Source organism: Macaca nemestrina, chromosome 3 (assembly GCF_043159975.1).
Source record: "Macaca nemestrina isolate mMacNem1 chromosome 3, mMacNem.hap1, whole genome shotgun sequence".
NCBI lineage: Eukaryota > Metazoa > Chordata > Mammalia > Primates > Cercopithecidae > Macaca > Macaca nemestrina.
The window spans coordinates 83,314,519-83,326,917 of NC_092127.1; the positions used below are offsets into that span (position 1 = coordinate 83,314,519).

Sequence of the window (12,399 nt, forward strand, 5' to 3'; positions counted from 1 at the left end):
TTTTCTCAAGTTGCTCACTTTACCTACATTGCCAATGTAATATATGCACATAGTACGTAATAAATGTTGAACTTTGATTCATCCTGGTTATGCACATTCCTGATAAGTTTTGGAGAAAAGTATCATTTCCCAAGGGTCTTTGCAGATAAAAATGTATGACTTGTTCACACACTGATGGCTTCTTCCTATACCATGAAAGAAAAGGCTATCTTACTTAGTGCTCAAAATGTTATAGTATTTTACCTAATTTTAGCTAACTTTGTATACAATAAGCTCCTATATAATGATTAATTCTTGAGATTGTTTTGTACATTGTTAACCCGTTTATGCCAGAGGTTGCAAATTTTTTTGGTGAAAAATCAGACCTTGGAGATGACCTTGAACAGTAGGATATAAATAACTCCCACAAGCTGAGGATTGCAATAATGGAACACTAGGCATAAATGGGTTAAGTCAGAAAATGTGGAAAGTCTGAGTTGTTGTCTTACTTGCAAGCTAACAAATTAACCAGCAATTGTTGCACATGTATATTCTGAGAGACGATAGGCAGCCCTCTGCATCAGAGAAACAGTTTATTATTCACAGCAAAAAAACTGGATATCCAACAAATTCCCACATTCACAAGGACTGTGAACAGCCTGTTCCATCAACCTTAATGTGTGCTACTAAATCTTCACTCTACAGATCTCTAATCTCAAACTGTCTTCCTTAATCCCTAGGTTTTTCTAACAGCATTATTCTAAAGTATATTGATAGGTGATCTCTATAAACACAAAGCTTTTAAAATTAAGCTTGGTCTTTTTTTTTTTTTTAAAGGAAAGATTATTATTTTAAACTGCTCTGTTAAATAATGGTGCTAAATTATTTGTAGTAAATTAGAATCCAGGATTGAGAATCCATTATCTCAATCATTATCTCAATAGGCAGTAAATGTCTGTTACCCCATATGTAAATAATGAATTATCTCAATCCTACAGAGACTTTTGCTTTGAGAAACAGATTTATTGTGATAAAACATCAATTTGACATAAACCCCAATTTCCCTTCGGGGTCAAAGAAACCAAAAAATGCATATCCATAATTGTTTATAGTTCAAAACCAGTTTGGACTAAACAAAATTACCTGACATAAAAACTCAGTTCAGCAACTATAACAGTTAACGTAACCTCTGTACCTACAAAAAAATGAAAGCAGTAATGTTTATTACAGTTCACACACTGGCACTTGAAATGAAAACATTTATCCCATCACAGAAAACACGTGCTAGATAGAGTTGAGAAAAGAAGCAATTATTTTAATTTCTATTGTACCTCAGAGGGAACTTTAGTTTAGGAGGTAACTTATCTTTCACTGAGTATGGCTCTTTGTATAGATAATATGTGCATACATATATTTAGGTTATGTACATATGTATAAGTACACATATACAGTATTAGCTCAGTTTGGTATTTTATAGAGGTATATTTGGTATTAGAGTTTAAATTGTCTCAAGGAGCTTTTAGACCTTGATTTTTTTCATATCGTAAAATGAGCTACAAGACCCTTTAACTGAGCAGTAAAGAAAGTAGCCAGTTTTATATAAATAACATTTATTATTTTATGATCATTTTATTTAGTTTGTTATGTGCAGATGTTTTCCCCACTAGAATTTAAGTGGTGTGAAGGGAGGGATCTTGTTTGTCTTTCACAGCATTGTATTCCCACTGTAACTCTCAATAAATACTTACTGGTTCAATGAATGAATGGACAGATAAGCAAGTGTGCTAACAAGTAAGCTTTTAGGATTGTACATTTTAATGCCATTAGTAGATATGTGGTCACTATCATTTTTCTATTTTGCATATCATGATTTTTGTAAGGTTATATAACTGTAGATTTTAGTGACTTAAGGAAAAGAAAAGGGAAAACACTAAAAGAAAAGGCCTTAAAATCAGAAGACCTGGTTTTAAATCCCAGTCCCTCCATGTGAGTTCCTCAATTTCCTCCTTTATAAAACGTAGATGATAATGAGATGTCCTTCAAGTCCATAGTGGATCTGAAGGGGGGGCTATTATTTTCTGTGAGACCAAGAAGAATGTAACTGACATGGCCATGAATCCACACAAAACAGAATGCACTGTGTTTACATGGGACATTGCACAGTCACAAAGATAAATTACACTACAAGGCTTCAGAGAGATAATTATAAAGTTTTGGTGGCAACCAACGTGGCTCCTTGTGGTTTGGACATTCCTGTAGTTGACCTGGTGATTCAAAGTTCTCCTCCTCAGGATATTGAGCCCTATATCCATATCCATCTCTCTGGATGCACAGGTAGAGCTGGACAGACAGAAGTTTGTATATGGTTTCTTGTTTGTTTGTTTGTTTGTTTGTTTGTTTGTTTTTTCAGACGGAGTCTTGCTCTGTTGCCCGGACTGGAGTGCCGTGGCGCGATCTCGGCTCACTGCAGGCTCTGCCCCCGGGTTCACACCATTCTCTTGCCTCAGCCTCCGAGTAGCTGGGACTACAGGCACCCGCCACAATGCCCGGCTAATTTTTTGTATTTTTAGTAGAGACGGGGTTTCACCATATTAGCCAGGATGGTCTCGATCTCCTGACCTTGTGATCCGCCCACCTCAGCCTCCCAAAGTGCTGGGATTACAGACGTGAGGCACCACGCTCGGCTTGTATATGTTTTTATCAACCAAGAGAAAGAGGTCAACTAAGATACGTGGAACAAAAAACAGGAATTACTTTTAAACATGTAGGTGTTCCTTCTACAATGGATTTAGTTAAATTTAAAAGCATGGATGCCGTAAGGTCTCTGGCTTCCATTTCTTATGCTGCTGTTGATTTTTTCCAACCATCAGCTCAGATACTGATAGAAGAGAAAGGGGCGATGGATGCATTGGCTTCAGCTTTAGCCCACATTTCTGGCGTATCAAGCTTTGAACCATGATCTTTAATCAACTCTGATAAGGGTTTTGTGATCATGACTCTGGAAAGTCTAGAGGAAATACAGGATGTCAGCTGTGCTTGGAAAGAACTTAACAGAAAGCTAAGTAGTAATGCAGTGTCTCAGATTACCAGTGTGCCTCCTGAAAGGAAATATGGGTGTTTGCTTTGATATTCCTCCAACTGAGTCAGAAAGGCTACAGGCAGAGTGGCATGATTCCGGCTGGATACTCTGAGTGCCAGCTAAATTACCTGAGGTTGAAGAATATTATGATGGAAACATCTTCTAATTCCAGACAGAGGAGTGGCTGGTCAGGTGGGTCAGGTGGTCAGTCTGAGGGCGTCACTCAGGAAATTGACAAGGTGGTAGAAGACAAAGTGGAATAGAAACCGATCAAGAAGTGGGGGCCACAAACGGAGATTTAACTGAGTATTTGATAGTTAATCTACCAGTGTGAGCTTGCCTATTTCTACCTAATCATGTACATTATCCATCAAAAATTAGGTCATCATAGTTGAGGTATGTGTCTGCTATTAGCAAAGAAGTTGATAGTATTTTTATAAAAATGTATTTCACAAGAATGGTTGTAAACACATCTACTTATCCAGTTATACCTTTGAATAAAAAAAAAAAAAAAAAAAAAAAGAGCCCTGGCTGAGGGGGAGGTCTATTTAGACGGTTGGAAGCCTTAGGTTTTATTTTTTATTTATACTACCTAAGTTTAAGTCCAGGCCCACCACTTACTAGCAATGTGATTTGGATTAAATTACTTTACCCTTTTGGACTATGGTTTCTTCATAATGTTTTGAGTATTAAACAAGTTACTACATATAAAGCACTTAGAACAATGTCTGGCATATAGTATGCATTTAGTAATGTTATATGTTAATATCAAGTTATTCAGTTTTCTTTTAGTTCAAAACATATAAACAAAAAATGAACAAAATACATTATCAAAGACTTATAGTTGGTGATATATTCCTATTATGTATATTTGATGTATACTCTGGTTTACACATATAGGTGTGTAATTCATATTATCCACATATGTGTATAAAGCTACATAATATATATGGTTTATATGTATGTATATGAACATGTATGCATTTGCAAGAGAGCAATATGAAAAACAAAAACATTTGAGGCAAAATACATCATACAGTAAAAAAAAAAAAGTAAATTGAAAAACCTTTGGATCCAACCTTTCTTGATGATAGAAGGATATAATTACTCTTTCAAAAGATCTTCACTTTTAAGTAGTTGATAGTTGAAGCTTGGGTCATTTGCTTTGCTATTTCTGTTGGCTTAGTATTTCTTTCAACATGTATCCTTTATAATACATTCTTGCAATAACCCTGTTAGGAAGTACAGTATTCCTGAAAACCCAGTAGAGTATCAGTTTCTGTAGTTTGGAGGTTTCTTGCTTTCTGGTCCAAAGTTTTGTAATGTCAGTTTTATGAGGTAGTCAATCAATAACTTGCTGGAAAATAAAAGTCGAAGTCTTATTTTCTTAAGCATAAGTCATCTTTCCAAGGTAGTTAGCAGGCACATATCCTTTCTGCCCTTGAGCTTCAGCTAACCACCACTCTTTATTGCCACTTAGGTCACAAAACCTAAGTATATGAACTCTCTGATATTCCTGAAGGCTGAGTTCATGGTCACTCCGTGCTTGAAAAGCGTGAACTGCATAGAAAATCTAGACAAAGAAACAAATGACATTATTGGAATTGGAACCTGAATATTAAGAGAAACATCATAAGAGTTTCCAAGCTTTTAGAAGCAATGCTAAAGTTTTCTTATTTTTCCAAAGTCACATTGTCCAACTCCTTCTATTGGATGTATTTTGCTAAAATATGACCCAGGTGAGAATGGAACGAAATAGGTATTGTCATTATTCTGTTAGGAGGAGTATAAATTATCCATGCTTGAAGGCAACTTGGCAGTTTCTATTAAAAGATTTTTAATAATGTTAAAATGTTAATTCCTTATGAATCAAAATAGCTTGAAGAATCTCTTCTACAGAAACATTGGCAGAAATTTTTGCATACCAATGTTACTGGATTACCCATACAAATGGCAAAAGTGGGAGAGTAGTAGGAATATCACTAGAAGTTCAGCAAGAGCAAAATAGTTAAATTCCAGACCCTCATACTAAGGAAATTTGTAGTCATTAAAAACAGTGCAGGCTGGGCACGGTAGTTCACACCTGTAATCCCAGCACTTTGGGAGGCCGAGGTGGGCAGATCATGAGGTCAGAAGTACAAGACCAGCATGACCAACATGGTGAAACCCTGTCTCTACTAAAAAATACAAAACTTAGCTGGGCATGGTGGTGTGCGCCTGTAATCCCAGCTACTCAGGAGGCTGAGGCAGGAGAATTGCTTGAACCTGGGAGGTAGTGGTTGCAGTGAGCCAAGATCGTGCCGTTGCACTCCAGCCTGGGCGACAGAGTGAGACCCTGTCTCCAAAAACAAACAAACAAACAAACAAAAACAAACAAGAAAAATGATGCTGTTTGAGACTAATAATATGGGAAACACTTATGATAAAATTGTAAACCTTAAAAAGAACAAAAAATTTGATGTACATTATAAGTGTAATATTGTTATTGTTTCTTTGAATGGTACAATTATAGCTGATTTTCATTTTTACTTCCTTGTTCCCTTCTTTTTTTTCCAAACCTTTATAATGACAATGTATTAAATTTATAACTTTAAAAATTATTTTGTGACCTAGAATAATAAAATATTTCAGTCAAAAGAATTTTTTCTGACCTCAAAAGAATCCTTTATAATTATTAAGTGTGTAAGAAGCCCCAAAATAAGTGTTTAGTTATTCTTCCAATAAAATCATAAGATTGATAATGAAAATGTTTAGTTATGGCATAAAATTAAGCAATTGGCTTAATTTATTCCCATTCATTTATTTAAGCAACATATATTCCCATTCATTTATTTAATGAAAATTTTTCTAGTACCTACTAAGTACCAGGTATTATTTTATTGGCGAACTTACAACTTAGCCAGGAAAAGAAAATGCCAGTGAACAAAACAAAACACACCAAAACAGCAACAACTCTGCACACAGATGATACATCAGCCAATGGTGAGCTGGATTTTGAAAGAAGTTATCTTTCATAAATGACAAAGCTGACAAAAGGCGTGAATATGTCATATTTGAAGGTACAGAGATGAATACATGAAAACAACATATAGGAAAAGACAAGCAGATTAACTCTCAAACTTGAGGTTCAATATATAAGGGAAACTATGAGAAATAAGATGACTTCATTACTTCATTAAGCAGGAAAAGAGAATGGGTACTGTGGAGAGGAGACTATAGCTGTAGCTGAAGTTGTTATTTAAATATTAAACTTATTTAACTTTTGATGAAACTTTGATTCCATTGATTGGTATATTGATTTATCAACTAATATGACCTGCTCCCCAAGGAAAGAACCATATTGCCATGGTCTGAATGTTTGTTTCCCCTCAAAGTTTATGTGTTGAAAGCCTAATCCACAAGGTAATGCTATTAAGAGGTGGGGCCTTTGGGAGATGATCAGCCTTCAGCTTCCTGAATGGGATTGGTTTCTCTTTAAAAGAAACCTGAAAGAGACCCTTCACCCCTTCCACCATGTGAGGGCCCAACAAGAAGGTACTACTCTATGAACCAGAAAGTTACCCCTCAGCAAATACCACATAAACTGCTGCCTTGATCTTGGACTTCCAGTCTCCACAACTGTGAGAAATAAATTTCTGTTGTTTATAAGCCAACCAGTTTATGGTATTTTGTTACAGCAGCCCAAATGGACTGACACACATTTAATTAAACTTTTCTCCATTGACCACATTGTGGTACGAAGTATGAATTCAAATATTGATTGATTTGACCTGAAAATTAGTAGGAATATTCAAATATTTATTGAAAGGCATGGCTATCATACAAGAGATCATCTTGTATCATAAAAGATACATACAAGAGATTGATGAACATGGTCAAATTATTACATAATTTTTTAAGTAAACAAGAAAATTAAAAGTACTATAAATTCTTTAGCAATGGAGTGGTAGCAATAATAAACACCTTTTATGGAGTGCATGGCAGTTATATGTTAAATGTGCTTTGTCCTCAACAACCCTATGAGTTGTGCTTACAGAAGAAACATATTTTTAATTATAGAGCTAATTGGTGCTGCTATGACCAATATCTTCTAACTTCAAATCCTGTGCTTAGTCTATTTCTCATAATGCTTTAGAGACCAAACTCTTGTTCTAGCAAGTATGTACAGAGTGTATTCTTGCAGAGAGGGACTGGAGTTTCTAGTATATTGTAGACGGTGTTGTTTTGTTGTTTAGAAATTGAAAACATTGAATAAATCCACAGGAACGGAATGGAAGATTTGGTTTGCAAAAGTATTTGGGAATGTAATGTACTATAATACATCTGAAACATCTGTAAGAGCCTGCATTAGTAGTTGGTAATCATCTTTTATAATTTTTATAAATAATAAGTAATGCTTTACCAATGCAACTATAGATGTTTTAGCAGGTTAGATAGCCTACTAATAGAACATTTCTAAATATTTGTGGTAGTCTTTCACTTTAGCAGAATTCTCTCAAGTGACATATAAACTCTTCCACCTAGATCTTTTTGGTATGAAATTATAGTTTATATTCTAAATATTAAATATATATTCTCATGCAATTGTAAATTTAAAGTACAAAATTATATACTTTCAATGCTTTAGATAACCATGACCCAAAATTTATTTAGGATGAGCACTTTTTAGTTTTTATATAATTTATGTTATATGGGGGCATATATTATATACTCGAAATGGAAGTAAGCTGCTTTTAAAGAGGCAGCAGTCTATTTTCAGTCTCTTTTTGAAGTCTCCTTTTTAGTATTTTTAGTCTCCTTAATGTTAGACTACAAGTTATAAATTTTTAACATGTCATGCATTTAAGAACTGTAAGGTTTCTCATTATCTTCAATATTTTAATTGTTTTAGTCTGTATCTTTCTAATCTTAAATGCTACGTTTTGGTCCAGGCACATTAATTACAATGTTGTTAATTTGAGCCATTATCACCTAATTTTCTTCTGTTTTTCCTTGGCACTTTTAAAAATGTATTTATTGATTGCTTCTTTGTACTCTATAAAGCTCTAACTCATTTTATGTGCAGTATTCTGTGAATACAACTCCGTTTTCTACCACACTTACTTTTTTTTTTATAACACTGTATTATTGACTCATACCTAATTTATTACCCACTGCTTATAACCACCAGATCTTTCTCTGTGGTAACATTCCCAGTTCGGCATTCCCTTATTCTATATTTGTGCATTTAATTTTCCTTCTTCAGTGAGCCACATTACCTGTCTTCACTGAATATCATTTTATTTTTATCCCAATTCTCCAATTAACAGCAACAAAAGTCATAATATATGTTAATCTTCTTTTCTAAAACTAAAAGGTAGAGAATCAGCATTTATGGTATATCATACGTATCTCTGGAAACTAAGATGGTTATATTGCATGAAAAATGCTCATTATTCTCTCTCACCTTTCAGGAGCAAGCTTTCATGTTCTTCACTTAACAATTATATGTTTTAATTACACAAGCAATTTTGATGAAGAAAAAATTTTTTAATAAAGTTAAGCAAAACAAAATCCACCCAACTGCTATTAGCATCTTCTTTTCCTTCCTCCCATCTTCCTCTCTTCCTTTCTTCCTTCTTTCCTTCCATTTTTGTGTTCTACCTACCTACCTGAAGTGGTAATAAAAATGGACTTATAGTATACATAACTTTGCAGGTGGTTTTCCACCTCATACTATTTTTGAAAATCTCTTCATGTTAATAAGCCAACTTTTTGAAGCACTTTCTAAACAATAACACAGTAGGCATGTAGCATCGTCATCATAGGTAGTTGGAAAATGTAAAGATGAACGTGGGATTGGTAACAAAATGACTACTTTTTTTAGAAGTCAAAAATTATATTTTCAATATTACTTACATGGAAAAAGAAAACAGCACTGATTCTCGGACACTGAACTGCCCCCCAAAACTGGGTTTTAGCCATTATTAAACCGAGTCCTTTTTGAGAAGTGCCAAGGACAAGATTCTGCTTGCCAAACAAGGCATCTTAGACACTCTGGAAGGCAGAATTCTAGGATGGACCCTGAGAATCTCACCCCCTACTGTACATGGTCTACATAATCTCCTCCCCTTGATTGTGACTGGAACTTCTTAATAGATGTGTTATTACTCCTGTGAGTAGGCTACACTCTCTAGCAAAGGTAAAGAGATTCTGCAGAGGTGCTTGTTAAAGTCCCTAGGAAATTGACTCTGAGTTAGTCAAAAGAGGGATTATCCTGGATGGGCCTGATCTACTCAGATGTGACCTTTAAAGTGCATTGAGGCCTCCTCTGAAGGGAGAGATTTGAAGCCAGAGAGATGCTCACCCACTGACTTTGAAGAAGCAAACAGCCATGTTGCAAACTGCCTATAGAGACAGCCACATGGCAAGGATTTGAGGGCAGCCTCAGGTTGTTGAAAGTGGTCTCTGGCTAATTGCCAACAAGAAAAAGGAGTCTTTAGTCCAACCGGAACAAGAAACTTAATTCTACCAATGACCATGAGCTGGGAAGAGAACCCCCAGTTTCAGAAGCAATAAAACCAGCAAACACCTATATTGCAGCTACGTGAGATCTTAAGCAGGGCACCCAGCTAAACCGTGCTTGGACTCCTGACAACAGCCCCTAAGAAATACGTTTGTATTGTTTTAAGCCACCAGGTTTGTGGTAATCTGTTATGCAGCATGGAACACTAATGCAGAGCATGCCATTACTATTTGATGGACAAAAAGAGAGAATACCTTGGAATTGGAAGGCATATTTACTTGAATGCTTTTGTTATATTCTTTGATATAGCAAAAAAACAGAATGAAGAACTTAAAAATTAAGATCCTTGGTATAAATCGGTACCGCTAGGTTGTGAATATCCAGTCGCTCATCCCCATTATTCAACAAAGGCTCCAGAACATAATTTTGGGGGAACTTTTTTATAGCAGTCTCTCTTCTTACTTGAGGTGGAGAATGGATAAGCAAGTTAAACCTCTACAGCAGTGATTTCTAACATTTTAGATAAAAATTTCTTTTAAAAGTCTGTTTAAAAAGGTAGACTTCTTTTATCATAGATGTGTATATATGCAAATAAGCACAATATTTCCAACGTATTTGAGGAGATTCATGAAATCCTCCCAAAACTCATTCATAGACCACTTCAGGTCCTCGCATTCAGGTTAAAAATTCAGCTCTGGTATAAAAATCATGGAGCCACTAGAATCTAAATTAGTTTGAAATTGCCTATATTTGAATGATCTTTAGGGCCCTGAAGATACCCCCTGAGTATGAGGTAGAGGCCACCTGTCCTTTGTGTCAGGGTCCACTAGAACCATCAATAAAACCAGACTACATCCTACAACACCCCTTGGCAACATGCTACAGCAATTCTGGAGGAAATCAAAAAACGTGCTACCACAGTAGGAAGGGAAAGGGAAATAAATGATAACCAAAAGTGGCATCCAATTAAGCCAGTACAAGTTTCCGCTGATGTTCCTGATAATAAAATAAAATCAAGAACAAAAGTCTAAATAGCCACCCAGAAAACTGCTTTGTAGGATACCGCAAATGTGAAATGTTACAACATGTACTGTATTCTCATTGTTGGTAAAGAAGATACAATTTTCTTCTACTTTCGATCACATTACAGGGACCTCTATACTGTATTGACTTATACTATCACACCACAAATACAGAGGTTAATCATTTTCTTCTCCCCACAACTTCTAAAAGCCAACAGAATGGAAACATCAGCCCTGGGGCAAGAATTAGGAACAAAATATAATCCTTTCTCTCTGTTTTCAATGAAATATTATGCATTATGCATTACAGGGGGAGTCTGGAAACCACTGGCCTATGTGCGTCTATTGACTGGAGTTAAGACATTAAGGGAGGTATCCCTATGCAGCCTTTTCTTCTTTTCTTCCTTGTACTGAAGTTTCCAACAGGTGCATCCTCTTCCTCATCTTGCAGTAAGTTTATTGGGACAGACTTTGTCCATGCACCGGGTTCACCTTCCATTTGAGTTGGGTAATTTCTACTCTGAGGGAAAGTATCAGGGATTCCATGTGCTACAGATCCAAGATGCATCTTCAATCCCGTTTTACTAGTAATAATGCTTATACATGCTTATATTTATATTCCTAATGCTATGCCTATTTTGAATTGGTGCCAAACTCAGAGGAAAAAGAAAGTAAATAACAATTAATGAAGAGATGTCATTAATATATTTTTTGTTTTGAAATACTATCTCATTTTTTTCTTCTCTTGGTAATGGAAATCTCTAATGGACCTAATTCACATTATATATATTGATAGGATTGCTTGCAGAAAATTGCTTTGAAGTACCAGCTAGTAGGAACTAAATGCAGTCTCATACTACGAACACCAGGCAGAAAGAGTCTATGTGAGGTGCTTAGTCCAAAGTCCCTGTAGAGCCAAGTAAGAACTAGAACTCAACATCAAGCCAGCTTTAGAGTGTGTTGATAAATTTGGCTCTCAGATTTCTGTCCATCTAGGTTATTGAGACAAGGCAAAGTCTGACAGGACATTTAATCAGGTACATAGATTTCACTGATAAAAATGCATTAGTTAGCATTGTAATATGTCTTTTAGAAACTGAATAAACAACAGAGTGAACAAGTAATAGAGAAAGAGTGTTTTGAAACTTCAAGACAGAAGGGCAGTAAGAACACATAGTAATGCCCAGACAAGTTAAGAGTCAGTTATAACCAGGAGAAAATATTTGCAAATTATATATCTGATTTAAAAAAATAAAACTTGCACTCAGGTTTATAAAGAACTTTTACAATGGGAAAATAAGAAGGAAAATGACCCAGTTTTTTTTTTTTAATAGGCAAATATTTGAATAGACATTCACCAAAGGAAATCAAAGAATGGCAAATGAGCACATGAAAAAATGTTCAATAGCATTAATTTTTAGGGAAATGTACACTAAAACCCCAAAGAGATACCACCTCATACCCACAAGATGGGTCTCATTAAAAAGACAAATAATAACTAGTATTGACAAGCATGTGAAGAAACTGCAACCCATAACCTTCATACTTTGCTGGTAGAAAAGTAAAGTGGTGAGGCCACTTTGGATAACAGTTTGGCAGTTTCTTAAAAATTTAAATAAAACCAATAAGGAATTACACTTCGGAGTGTCTACTCAAGGGAAATTAAATTCACACAAAGACTTGCACACAAATATTCATAGCAGCGTAATTCATAATAGCCCCAAACTAGAAGTTACCCAAATGACCATCAACTGGTGAGTGGATTAACAAAATATATCCACAGGATGGAATAATAGTAGGCAATAGAAAGCAAC

The 12,399-nt window shown here is 35.3% G+C and overlaps 1 protein-coding gene and 1 pseudogene across 1 annotated transcript in view; one reads left to right on the plus strand and one right to left on the minus strand.

Annotated features, from left to right (window-relative positions):
* The first annotated feature begins 326 nt into the window (after positions 1-326).
* LOC105486433 (ATP-dependent RNA helicase DDX50 pseudogene) lies at positions 327-3,364 on the plus strand (annotated as a pseudogene).
* Positions 556-12,399, minus strand: part of LOC105486304 (Rho guanine nucleotide exchange factor 38) — a 128,376-nt gene continuing 116,532 nt past the window's right edge. The window contains exon 14 of the mRNA XM_024794250.2: positions 556-4,631. Coding sequence (XP_024650018.2) covers positions 4,446-4,631 — 186 coding nt within the window. The 3' untranslated portion in view covers positions 556-4,445. The remainder of the gene's footprint in view (positions 4,632-12,399) is intronic.